At 46.9% G+C, this 13,059-nt stretch overlaps 3 protein-coding genes across 3 annotated transcripts; 2 read left to right on the top strand and 1 right to left on the bottom strand.

Moving 5' to 3' along the window:
• Positions 1–674: 674 nt before the first annotated feature.
• On the top strand, positions 675–3,466 carry LOC123190606 (zinc finger CCCH domain-containing protein 31). The gene is made up of 3 exons (XM_044603279.1): positions 675–877; positions 1,752–1,812; positions 2,521–3,466. Exons 1-3 carry the CDS (start codon positions 802–804, stop codon positions 3,302–3,304), a joined length of 921 nt encoding a protein of 306 aa, XP_044459214.1. The 5' UTR covers positions 675–801; the 3' UTR covers positions 3,305–3,466.
• A 451-nt stretch (positions 3,467–3,917) lies between these two features.
• LOC123190604 (probable plastid-lipid-associated protein 13, chloroplastic) lies at positions 3,918–7,526 on the top strand. The gene is made up of 7 exons (XM_044603277.1): positions 3,918–4,228; positions 4,549–4,670; positions 4,883–4,966; positions 5,169–5,265; positions 5,581–5,797; positions 6,267–6,319; positions 7,114–7,526. The coding sequence occupies exons 1-7, from the start codon at positions 4,019–4,021 to the stop codon at positions 7,222–7,224; spliced, it is 894 nt and encodes a 297-aa protein (XP_044459212.1). The 5' UTR covers positions 3,918–4,018; the 3' UTR covers positions 7,225–7,526.
• Positions 7,527–8,020: 494 nt separating this feature from the next.
• Positions 8,021–8,809, bottom strand: LOC123190605 (uncharacterized). Its single transcript, XM_044603278.1, has one exon. It carries the CDS (start codon positions 8,748–8,750, stop codon positions 8,262–8,264), a length of 489 nt encoding a protein of 162 aa, XP_044459213.1. The 5' UTR covers positions 8,751–8,809; the 3' UTR covers positions 8,021–8,261.
• Positions 8,810–13,059: the final 4,250 nt, after the last annotated feature.

Raw genomic sequence — 13,059 nt, 5'->3', positions numbered from 1 at the left:
CTTTGAGCACGTCAAGATTTGTAAACAAATTTCTTAACAATCTTCAATTGGCACCTGCATGAAAATCTCAAAACAGGCTTGTGTGTAGCTTGCTTCCAAAAGGCAGTTGACTTCTGCCATATAAAGATGTTGCGAAGATCTACGTCGATGGGGGACTCTCCAGGTGCCTTCGCTATGCAACCATTCTTCAGGGGGTAGATCAAGGTCAAACTTCTTTCAAGAAGGTTTCTTTTGGCCATAAAAAGCGGGATAACAATGACTTAGGCACATGCTCTAGCTAAAGCCTCTTCTTCTCTTTTCATTGGGTGCCATGTTTGGCTTTCTACTTTACTTGATATCATTTGTATATGACTTTTTTTTAGAATGTATGCCTACGAACTTTGAGATCTGAATAAAGCCCGCTCTCTAACAAAAACATATTTGCCTTCTCGAGTTGAGATTTTTTTTGGGGGGGGGGGGGGGGGGTTGAGAAAATGGAGCTCAGAGTTTTCTTTTTCTTTTTGAGTGGAGAAATCGAGCTCAAATTGATGCCGTGTAGTCCATTTGGGTGACAGAAGCGTATACGTAACTGGGCCGGAATGCGAATTCCCGTCGGAGTTTGGACCCCCAGTCCGGCTCGAGGGCCAAGCCCCAAAACCTGGGCTTATGAAGCCCAGCCACCGTAAGATGCACACCCACGACTCTGGCCGTTAACTCGACCGAAGCGATTTCGCACTTGGCCTCTTCCTCCCTCCGCTGCGCCCCACTCCGCCTCCGCCAAACCGCAAGCTAGGGTTTCCGCCTCGACGCGGAGGGCTCGCCATGGATGCCGCCGCCCGCAAGAGATCCCGGCCGGAGTCCGCCAACGGAGGCGCCGCAGGCGGGAAGCGCTCGAGAGGTAACGCGTTGCTTTCTTCCCCATCTCTCCCCGGCCCCCTCGTACGCTTTCTAGGTCCCGTCGTCAGGTCTCGCCCTGTCGTGTAGCTCCTGCCGCTGGATCTGCAGCCTCGGCGCTCTCTAGGGTACCTCTAGGTTCTGGTCCGCGAGCGTGGAGCGAGTGAGCGTGTCGTGCCGTTATCCCCTGTATAAGATAAGATTTGCCTGCATCTTACTTGACAGTATTCATGTGCGGAAGTATCCATGCTCCAGTATTCATGTGCGGAAGTATCCATGCTCTAGTGCCGGCAAATCCCTGCGGTAGGTTGATAATTATGCCAAATCCATCGGATGCCCTCTTCGCGCCGGTACAGCTCCTTGCGGTCGAGTGGAATTAAGACCCACCTGCATCGTGTCTTGTACCGTAATGAAATACCTATCAAGTACAGAAAAAATAGCTTGGCAACCGAAAGCTGAACCAACTCATCTAAGAGCAGGATGTACTAAAAAGTTGGATCAAGGCGAGGTTTCTTTGAAAAGAAGGAAAGAACATGTGGGAAAGGTGATGATGATGGGAAACAAATTTGGAAAAGCAAAGCACCTGCTTTTGCTCAAAATGGAATTGGAGGAGTCCATTACAAAAAAAGAAACATGTTAAACATCATTCATGAATGTTATGATCTGTTTCTAGTTGTCGTCTTTCAACAATATGCAGTGTGAGTGTAACCATGACCATTTTCTGCAGGATAAGCACCAGTGAATATCATCTTTATCTTATCTAAAATTATGTCCATTCATCAAATTTATTGGACACAAATTGTACATGTTTACTTGAATAGAAGATCAACAATGCAACTTCTAACAAGTGGAAAAATGTAATTAATTTCATGCAACAGAATCGGAGTCACAACAAACTGGTCTATCAAGCAAATCGAAGCCTTGCACCAAGTTTTTCAGGTTCAAATCTTAACCTATCCAAAATAACATCAGAACGGTACCTTCTAATTTTTACTGTGTATTACAGTTAAGAATTAAATTCTCCCCTGCTACTTTTATTTTTGGTGCAGAAGCTTTACGGATTGTTGCAAATTGTAATTCATGCACAGCAATGTTGCCAACTGATCAAAGTATATACATTTAATATTTTTCTTTCATAGTGTTCAAATAAATAAGATAATAACAGTACCACAATCCACATTTGTTGCATGTTTTTTTGTTCTCTAGATAGGACCTTCTCTTTCTCTATTACTTGGTAATTGAGTCTGCACTAACATGCTTTAGTTCTGTTGAGTAATGAAAGCATCCTTTTAAGCACATACATATACATATGCTATATGCAGTATTGTGGTCTCTGTGAATCTTGTTTGAATCTTGCACCTGCCTGGATTCCTATATACTGAAAATTGTCAGACAGGATTTCATGCAACTTTACAATTATGTTTCTGTTATTATGTCAATTTGGGCCATTTGCACTGATAACATGTAATACATGTGATCTTCTGCCTTTGGTAGCACTGTTATCTTGTTATGAGAACTCTTCTGCCTTGGTATACAGTTCTACAACTGTCCTTTGTAACAAGTCTCTAAGTTTGCTCAGTTCTCATTACTTACTATATTTGTTATTGCAAGATCAGTACATAATCTGTATTGTTTTGAATGATGCAGCACTGTTGGGTGCCCCTTTGGTGAGGGCTGTCACTTCGCGCACTTTGTCCCTGGTGGATACCAGGCAGTATCAAAATCACACAGCCTAGGCCATGCTGCTGTGTCTGCACCGTCAAGAGCTCCAGCGGACCATGCTGCTTCTGGTGTCAAAACACGCATGTGCACCAAGTACAACACTGCAGAAGGCTGCAAGTTTGGTGACAAGTGCCATTTCGCCCACGGCGAGAGGGAGCTTGGCAGGCCACCATCCTCCTACATGTCCCAAGAAAGTTCCTATGCTCCTCCTATGGGTGGTCGATATGGAGGTCGACACGAACCACCTCTGCCAGCTTCGATGGGTCCTCCTGCTGGAAACTTTGGCGCCTCGTCTACCTGCAAGGTCAGTGTTGACGCCGCTCTCGCCGGAGGCATAATCGGGAAGGGCGGGGTCAACACGAAGCAGATCTGCCGCATCACAGGGGTCAAGCTCTCGATACGTGACCACGAATCAAACCCAGACCTGAAGAACATTGAGCTGGAAGGCAGCTTCGACCAGATAAAGCAAGCCAACGACATGGTGCGTGATCTCATTGCCAGCATCAGCGCCAGCACTCCGTCGAAGAACCCAGCCAGCGCAGCAGCCCCCGCAGGCCGAGGCGGTGGCGGCGGCGGGGGCGGGCCTGGAGGCAGGAGCAACTACAAGACCAAGATATGCGAGAACTTCCTCAAGGGCACCTGCACTTTCGGCGAGCGCTGCCACTTCGCCCATGGCGAGACCGAGCAGCGGAAGGGTGCCGCCGTCTGATGACACCGCTGCTGCGGTTGATCCTCGCTCCTTCTTGTGCTGCTACTGTGACTATTCTGTTCTCCCTTGCTGCTGGCTCTAGGTGATTAGGCCTGTTGTATTTTGGTTCTATGGATTGTGATAAGATTCAGCTTTTTTGAATGAAATATGGTTCAGAACTTTCTTGCTGTCATCCCAGTCTAGTTAAGTCGCCTTTTGAGTTTTCTTTCTCCTTGTGCGTTTTATTCGGTTCTAGCTTCCGCGGTCCATTGCTGTGGTGATTACCCAGCTGTGTTGACCACAGACGGGTCACTGATTTCACTGTGCTCTTATGATGCCTGCATTTGCAAACGTAATACGTACTTCCTTGTTCTTCTCAAGATTTGATCAATTTTATCGAGAAAAATAGCAAAATCTACCAATATGAAATTTAGTATAATTAGATTCGTCCATCATAAGATATGTTTTCATGTTTTATTTATTTGGTCACTATTGTAGATCTTGAGAGTATTTTTTTATATAAACTTGGTCAAACGTAAAAAGTTTGACTTTTGAAGTAGTGTACGCCAGTGGTGTCAATGACATGTGGGACCAGTTACACCTGCGAAGGTCATTTCTCTCTCCTTGTTCTACGTGGACTGGCCTACACAGCACAGCGCTTCCAGCACCACCACGACATCTCGAGCTCCTCTCTCCTCCCCTCGGCTCACGCACGGCAAAGTCGCCTCCTCCGGCATGGCCGCCGCCGCCGCAGCGACGCTCGCCCCGGTCTCCCCTCCGCTGCTGCCCGCCGTCCGCGGTCGCCGGGACGGCCAGCTGCGCCTCTCCCCCCGCCGCGCCGCCGGGTGCCGCTGCAGGGCCACGGCGCAGTTCCAGGGCGGCCCCGCCGCCAGCTACGCCCGCGAGATGGAGCGCCTCTCCGCCAAGGAGTCCCTCCTCCTCGCCGTGAGCCTCCTCCCCCTCTCCTGTTCCCCTTCCTCGCAGAATGAATGGCTACGGCCTGCCCCGTACTGCCGTGCTGGTCTGGTCCATACGAATCGTATCCACTGCCCAGTGCAGCTGCCGATTTGGCTATTAGTAGTTTCTCAATAAGCCAATTGTGCCCAGCGGAAGTCACTTTTGCACAGCTTTCGATTTGATTGACGAGTAAACGCCTCGATTTTGCAGAGCCCACCGAATCATGAGCTTAGTAGTGTTCGTGTCTGCATGTTGACAGTTGGGTTCTGCATTCACGGTCTGAGTATGTAAACTGCTGCCCATTTCAGTTCAGGGACTCTGGAGGCTTCGAAGCCTTTGTTAGCGGCAAGACCACGGAGATGCAGAAGATCGACGTCAATGAGCGCATCGTCGGCCTCGAACGCCTCAACCCCACTCCTCGTCCCACAACGTAAGCGCTGCAGTTCTCAACAGGCAAACTATCATCAAAATAAGTTGGAGATGCTAACATGATGTTCAGTTTAGGAACCAATGACTTCCATTCATCTCCGCATTTACATGTCCCATATCCATGAGGAACTCCCATCATTTCTGACTAAAACAGTTATGTTGTATGGACATTTCGTTGGTCCTTGTTCATTAATCATATGTTTCACTTTTCAGATCACCCTATCTGGAAGGTCGATGGAACATTGAATGGTTCGGTGATAGCAGTCCGGGAACATTTGCATCCAAGCTTTTGTTTGAGTACGCCACTATTTCTGGATGCAAGTTACATTACAATGAACTCACCATTTTAATTAGAGCTCTCCTTACTTTATTCTCATGAGAATGAGTTACATGGTTTCTTAAAAGTTATCTTTTCATGGTGTGTTGCAAATACATAAATCTAAATTGATCTTTCCCTGACAAAAATGTGTATCACATAGCGAGTATGCTCTTTTCGTAGGCGGTCACCTACAAGTGTCGCACACTTTACGGGGCTTGATGTGGTGATCAGGGATGGCTACTGCAAAATTTCCTCGAACGTCAAGCTCTTGAATACGGTAATTTCAAAAGTTGTGGAAGCTGCCTACAACCCTTGTGCATTTTTGGATCTATCTTTACAACTACCTCATGTTCGCAATGTTTGTGCCATTTATATACCTGCCTACAGCATGCATAGCTATTTTTTTCTTCAAATGAAATTATGAGAAGTAGCTCTTGTAATGTGGCAAGATACCAAGATCCCACGTTCATACTAAGGCATTGCTGGCAGCCATTTATCTGTCTTATCCAGGAGCTGTACATTTGTATATGACCATGTTGAGTTCTGTTGTTCCATTCATGTCTCACAGTTTACGGCCTTTTTGTGTATGCAGATACAAAACAGATTTGTTCTGACCACTCAACTGTCCGTGGAGGGGCCTATCAGGATGAAAGAGGAATACGTCGAGGCATTTTTGGAAACCCCCAAAATCAGTGAAGAAACACTACCTGAACAACTGAAGGGCTTACTTGGACAAACTGCAGGAGCTCTACAGCAACTTCCTGCCTCTATAAGAGATGCTGTTTCGGAGGGGGTTAAGTTACCTCTTAGTAAGTACATAAGGCTTGATTTATAGACTTCTTGTTACTGCATCACTTTTCCAGTTTTATTAGGACATACTGCCAATTCATACAATGCAACCGCAGGATTTATTACTGACCTTTTCTTGTTAGAAAACTGCTACTTGCTTCAATACATTTGTAATCACTGATTTTTTTTGCCAAAAATATTAAATTATTGGAATGCTGCCTTTTGTTTCTTCCAAAATTTGACTTCCAACCATGACAAGAGAGGAATGCTCACAGTATTCATGACATCACGGTATCTAGTTCTCTCTATCCATGTTGTCCATCTGCAATACTTTTGTCTACCTGCAGTATTTAGTGCACCATCACAGGATGGTTCAATATAGTTATGCTATTTTTCATTCTGTGATGCCATGAATCTTTAATAATTGTCATGTACTATGTTACATGGATTGATTAGTTCCGTTGCATGGCCCCTTTTTTTTAATTACAGATGGGATGTACCAGCGCTTATTCATGATTTCCTACCTTGATGAAGAAATACTGGTATGTTTATCAGTTTATCACACACTAAAGCGAACACCAAAATCATATCATGATAACATGCATTTGCACCTGTGTACATTACACTGTGACCACCATCCATCCTGGAAGTAACCCCTTGGTTTTATCTACTGTATGAACTAACAGAAAAGATGGAATCAGTACTTTTATAGCTTCTGTATGAACTAACAGAAAAGATGGAATCAGTACTTTTATAGCTTCCACGCTTGAGTTGTACCATACAGTATGTCTTAAGTGTCACATGTTGGACATAGTTACTGGACTATGCCTAGTTCTTTTAGAGAAAATATACCTGATTCTATACTTAGCTCATAAACGCATAAATGTCAAAGAAAATAAAAGCTGATGACATACTGAGTTTGAGTGCTGCACAGATTTAGCATCATCATTTTATCTAGACAATTGAAATGAAGGCTCTTAATCCGCTGAAGTACCAGTCTATGGTATCTTCTTGAGAATGTTGAGCATCCCGTAAGCAAGACCAGAAGAAAAAATGCACATATTTGTCAGTTTTTGTTGTTAAAAATCATCGATAAGATGCCAGATTTATGGCATATATCAACGTCATTTGCAAGTTTAAGATGCTGATAATCTAATCAGCCTACCAATACAGTTGCGTCAGTTCGATCCTCTCTTCTAGACAAGTCAATCTAATCATGTTGCACAAAGTACAGAATGAATGGTTTGAAATCTCATATTATCCGTCCTACTAGTACAGTATTTTGGAAGGATTGAAAAGCCACAACTTCTCATGGTTGTTCTGTCTTCTCATTTAGATTATCCGAGATGCTGCTGGAGCACCTGACGTCCTGACAAAACTGGAAGGGCCGCAACCAAATCCAATGGAGAACACGCCAGACGTAGTGATTCCTGAATATCAAAGCTAATGTTTGGGTACTAACCGGAGCACTATGGTTAACTTTTTCGGAGATGTCTTTTCTTTCTTGCCATTTTCCAGGTTTTCGCATACATGAAAAAGCAGTGCATATGTTAGCAGCCACTTGAGTGTGTAAATTCAAGCTCCTTTTTGCTGCTGGCTAGAGTAGTTACTGCTATCCTGGAGCTGAGCAATACTTGCGCACTCAGATGCAATCAAAAATTAGATATGCGAAATGGGCAGTGAATAACTCTGAACTGTAACTTGTTTTGTTCCATATAATTCCAGCACCCAGCTTTGCATCGGCGCAAATGACACCAAGGTAAATTAGCTCGGTATGCTATCTCAAATTCAAACATCCAGCAGGAAGATGAAATGTGGATCATGAGGCCATTGTACTGTAATTTTGGGCCGATGATCTACGGCCATAGTATCTACAATCTTCCCTTGTTCGATTGCATCAGGAGTAATTATCACAGTATAAGCCGTCATTCCTCACAGGCTTGAGGAGGGCGTTCTACCTGAACTGAAGAATGCTTACTTCCTCGGGAGAAACAGTCTTTTATTTTTGAGATATCGTGTGGACATTGCGACCATCCTGTACGTGCGCGCAGCGCAAGGTCTGTTAGTCCTGCACCTAACCACTCCTGACAGGCTGACGCTGCAAAGAATTCTGCCATGTCTTCCTCCATCGTCAGTTCAGATTTCAGAGCATGCGCACCTACCTCTCCATCTCTCTATCTCCCTCTAGTTCACCCAGAAGAAAGATACAAGCAAGGAAGGATGGAATCAGACACGCAATGCCGTCGAAACAACCAAACTAATCTGCCATTTCCATTCCAAGTGCGGGTTCAAATTTGAATAACACAACTGAAATATCAACAAACTGGAGAAGTAACAGACGCAGGAAACCCAATTCTATAACTTAAAATTCCAGGCCGAAATGGGGGATCTCTGTTAACCGTCACCATCCTATGCAGCAACAGCGGGGGGCAAAAGTTCTCGGACTTAGCTCTAACGGGGGGCGCGCCGCTGACCGATCAGAGACTAAAGCCATCCGCCGAGGAGGAACTCGTCGAGGTCCTGGAAGAAGGCGTCGTTCGTCGCCGTGCCCCCCGCCTCCCCGAACCCGCCCTCCGGCGACGCGGCGTCCTCCTCCTTCACCTCCGCCTTGACGGTCCCCCCCGCCGCCGCCTCGGGGGCGACCGCGACCGCGACGGACGACGAGCCGCCTGCCGCCGCCTGCTGCTGGGACGACGACTCCGCCGCGGCGCTCTCGGGCGACCGCGACGAGGACGACGAGGACGCCCCTCCGCCGACCCCTCCGCCTTTCGGCTTCCCGGTGAGGCGCTGCACGAGCTCGCGGAAGTGCCGCGCGTCCGTCTTGATCACCTCCGGCGCCAGGACGTGCACGATCCTGATCTTGCGCGGCGGGCCCTTGGCGATGGGGCGGGACCACCGGTGCGCGCCCATCGCCGACGACGGCGCCGGCGCGGCGCGGGACTGGAGCTTCACGGCGGGGGAGTGCGGTGCCATTCTCTTGTCGCCTCCCGATGCGAGAAACGGACGGGAGGAAGACGGTGGTGGCTTTAGGGAAGAGGGCTGTGGCCACAGGGGGTTTATATAGACCCGCCCTGGGCCCTGCGCCGTTGGATGCTGTGGGTTTCCTCCATCCGACGGCTGACGTTGAGACGTGCGTAATATTTGGCACTGATTTAATACGTCCTGTGTATTTTTAGCACTACAAAAATATAGGCCTAAAGAATTTAATGCCTTCCTTTTTCTACATACGCGCTCAAATGGATTTAATTCCTCTCGTTCGCGTCCTAATAAAACTAGCGCGTGTGGGATAACATGTAGACGATTTTATAACTATGCTTTTAGATTAAGAAAAATACTTTGGTAGTCCATTTATGATTAGACTAAGTAATATACACTCCACGATGTTTATTATAAAACTATGGTTATTCTGTTGTTAAAACTATGGCTCACTGTCTTTTTCTCTAACCCTAAATGGCTAGGGCAAATTCTTTTCTCCAAACTTCGTCAGCGAGTCCGTGGATTCGCTTCCCCTCTGCCTGTCCCTTTGGTGGCCGGTGGCGGGCAGGTGAATCCAGGTCTCTCTGGTTCGGTTAGTAGTTTAGATTAGGCTACTTCTTCAAGTTTGCTTCCTGGCTCCAATCCTCCTCGAGTTCGCCCGTATGGACGTAGTCGACGGAGTTCCGACATAGATTCATGTTGTCTTTTGGGGCAGTGAGGTTTGGTTTTCTCGTCTTGTGGCGAGATTTGGTGTCAGGTGCTTCAGTTCTATGCAAGGGATCAACGGCGACGACTGCAGCTCCAGGGCGCTGGCCCTTAGGGGCACGTGCACGAAGACTTCCCGACTGTCATTGACAAGGTCAAGTCGGCTCCGGTAGAGGAGCGGCGACAGCGGCGCATCGGCGGCTCGTTCTGGCGGCAATAGTGATTGCCTGGGGGTCCTGAAATTTCAATGTAATTTAACTATGTTCAAGATGCTTTGTATATCCGTTGAACTTTGATAATAGATTTGAATCATTTTAGTAAAAGAATATTATAACTCCAGCTACCAAATAGGTTAACCTTTTAGTCTTTGCATGGCGGCCCTCAGACGAATGTCGGCGCTTTTTTTACGAGTCGGTCTTCTGGACTTTGGTCCTTCTCAAGTTCGTCTGCCAGGCCGGATTAGACGAAGCTCCGACGTCGATTCTGTCAGCTACTCAAGGCAATAAGGTTAGGATTTCTCGTTGTGCGTACAAAACAACGAGATTTGATGTTAGGGTTTTCGAATCGATTTAAGGATTTAGCGGCGACGACTATGACTCGAAGGCGCTGGTCCTTAGCGACGCTTGCACAAAAACTTTACGGTTGTCGTCAAACAGGGTCAGATCGGCTCCGATATAAGAGCGACGACAGCGGGACGGCGGCGGCAGTGGTCATTTGGTAGCCCAGGGACCTTGATGTATCTTTTATTATGTTTTGAATGATTTGTGTGAATTTTTATAATAGATCAAAGTATATATATTTTTTGTAAGGGCATGTACAATGGTTCTATCTTAGCAATGCCACGTAGGATAAATGATGAGGTGGAAGAGAGAGAAATCATAAGAGAAGGCTTGTCTTCTCTTAATTAAGAAAAGACAAGAGATGATCTCTTAGCACAATATGTCTCACCACGTTTTTAGGAATAACTAATTATTGAAGATAAGACTAAAAGATGATCCATTGTAGATATGTTTTTTTGTCATCTCTAAATTATATGCAAGATTTAAGATAAGACTACCTTATCGACCATTGTACATGATATTTAGGGCATGTACAATGGTGCTATCTTAGGAGTGCCACATAGGATAAATGATGAGGTGGAGGAGAGAGAACTCATAAGAGAAGGCTTGTCTTCTCTTATTTAAGATAAGACAAGAGATGATCTCTTAGCACAATATGTCTCACCACATTTTTAGGAATTGCTAGTTATTCAAGATAAGACTAAGAGATGACCCATTGTAGACATTTTTCTTTGTCATCTCTAAATTACATGCAAAACTTAAGATAAGACTATCTTATCAACCATTGTACATGCCCTTACTGAACTCCGAAGTGCTACAACTGATTTCTTCCTTATCCTTATATAGAAAAAAAGGAATGTCAGAGTTGCAGAGTAACCGACGCAGCATATTCGTTTTCAGTACCTGCGCCTTTGGAATGGATCGGAGGATTATCCATATCCAGGTCAGGTACTACACTGTTCTGGAAAACCCCACCATATAAATTTAGTTAATTGCATCCTTCGCATTTCCGCTCTCCTGTTTTGGACCGTTATAGAAAGCAGATTTTTTTTTTTTGCGGGTGATAGAAAGCAGATTATTTGCAACGTGGAACCAAAATCGGAAGCCGATTATTTGCTAGCCGGAATGAAAATGGACGCTCGTGCATGCCGTCGGAAATCCCTTTTTTTAACACTTGACATAGGAAATCAATGTTTCATGTTCTTCTTTGACCCCCTCCTCTTTTCTTTTGAGGATATATATAGAAGCAGATTATTTGCTCCCTGGAACAAAAATAGGAAGCCGATTATTTGCTACGCGGAACAAAAATGGACGCCCTGCATGCCGTTGGAAATCCTTTAAAAAAAACAAGTGACATAGAAAATCAACGTTGCATATTCTTTTTTGGACACAGTACGCTCTCCTGTTTTTTTTTGAGGGTTGCGCTCTCCTGTTTTCGACTGTTATAGGAAGCATATTATTTGCTACGTGAAAAAAAATAGGAAGCCGATTATTCGCTGCACGGAACAAAAATGGACGCTCGTGCATGCCGTCGGAAATCCTTTTTTCTTTAACACGTGACATAGGAAATCAATTTTGCATGTTCAGTACTAAGGTTTATTTTATATTTTATGTTCAGTGATAAAGTTGCCAGGAAATACTATTACATTATCTTAGTGCTCAATCTTCTGTTTATTTGGTATTCCCTCTCTTCCATTATATAAGACGTTTTTGCAAGCAAACATATTCACACAAAAAAGTGGTATTATAAGGTACGGACTCGCGTTCGAGTAGGACACATGTATCCTAGTAGGTATTCTGTATAATATGGAGGGTAGATACACGATGTAATCCATGCCAATAAAATAAAAGAGACATGCAGGGGATGCCGGTGGCGTGTACTAACACTTGGGTGGTCGGTGTGTGATATTGTAGTGGAATAAATGGGGAGAAGCACCCGCAATCATGCTCGGGAACCGGGATGTAGCCGAGCTTGGGTGAACATCATTAATAAATCTTTTGGTGTTGTGCCTCGTGTGATTGCTTGGCTGGTAAACTAGTGTGCACCGACACATTCTCCCACCGACTACCAATAGAGAGGTGAACCGGACCAAGACGAAGCTAGGCCTCCAAAGCGGTGCCTCCAAGAAGGATACGACCATGGATAGCCGCCACTGCCCGATCAGCGAAGATCAGGTTTTCACCCGGAGCAAGACGACCAAAGTGTGAACGCCACGACGGAGCCTTTAGGAAGGGTACGGCGGCAACGACCACTGCCACTGTTGGCCAGTCAAAGGACTGGACAAGTGGTGTACCCGGCACTCACACCCCACCGATGAACCTTAACTCCGTCAACCACCCGCAACCACGCCACCCATGCGGCCATGTTTGCATGCCCGCACCTGAGATGCATGCTCCGCCCACGAACGTCGCGCCTCCCGCCGCCAGAGCCGCCGCCCTGCAACCAGACAACCCGAGACCTACACAAAGGCCCCAGCTTTGGACCAACCGATGGCCCTCGACCGACGGAACCACCCGCAGACGCTCCGCTGGTAAACCTGCGCCAACCCGCCCGCGACCGAGGGAAGGGGGAGAAAGGGGAGCGGACAAATCCGGACCGGCAAACCGTGACGGCGACAGGTGACGCGACCGCATCGAGGTCACCTATCCCTCCTACCAAGCTCCCCCGCGAGCACCCCCATGTCGCCCCACCATGGTAGCTGACACACATCTTCGCGAGGCCATCGGCAACTGCGAGCCCGCTGACGAGGGAGACCAAATCAACCCGCAGCTGCAGCCATGGAAGCTTACTGGAGATGCCTCCTCGCGCCGTCCGGCGAAGTCCGAGCGCCAGACCAGGAAGGTTCCGACGCGAACTCGACCAACACGCCCCGCCAGCCACCACCACTGCGCCGCCACCCCCACTAGCTCGAAGCCACGGCAGGGGCGGCCGCCCGCAGATCCTTGTCGCCCGCGACCCGCACCACCGCAGCGCCAAGCCAGGAGCCAGCCCAGGCCACCGGAGCCCGCCACCGACGCCCTGCCTCGTCGCAACCGCCACG

This window comes from Triticum aestivum, chromosome 2A, assembly GCF_018294505.1.
Source record: "Triticum aestivum cultivar Chinese Spring chromosome 2A, IWGSC CS RefSeq v2.1, whole genome shotgun sequence".
NCBI classification, from domain to species: Eukaryota; Viridiplantae; Streptophyta; class Magnoliopsida; order Poales; family Poaceae; genus Triticum; species Triticum aestivum.
Note: the sequence above shows the minus strand (reverse complement) of the source record. Positions and strands in the feature narration are given on the sequence as shown.

Bases quoted from the DNA above. Each gene is read 5' to 3' on its own strand.
- LOC123190605 (XM_044603278.1), bottom strand. From the start codon at position 8,750: ATGGCACCGCACTCCCCCGCCGTGAAGCTCCAGTCCCGCGCCGCGCCG.
- LOC123190606 (XM_044603279.1), top strand. From the start codon at position 802: ATGGATGCCGCCGCCCGCAAGAGATCCCGGCCGGAGTCCGCCAACGGA. The intron at 878-1,751 runs GTAACGCGTTGC...TTCATGCAACAG, and splicing joins AGGCGGGAAGCGCTCGAGAG to AATCGGAGTCACAACAAACT. The intron at 1,813-2,520 runs GTTCAAATCTTA...TGAATGATGCAG, and splicing joins CCTTGCACCAAGTTTTTCAG to CACTGTTGGGTGCCCCTTTG.
- LOC123190604 (XM_044603277.1), top strand. From the start codon at position 4,019: ATGGCCGCCGCCGCCGCAGCGACGCTCGCCCCGGTCTCCCCTCCGCTG. The intron at 4,671-4,882 runs GTAAGCGCTGCA...TTCACTTTTCAG, and splicing joins CCCACTCCTCGTCCCACAAC to ATCACCCTATCTGGAAGGTC. The intron at 4,967-5,168 runs GTACGCCACTAT...CTCTTTTCGTAG, and splicing joins GCATCCAAGCTTTTGTTTGA to GCGGTCACCTACAAGTGTCG.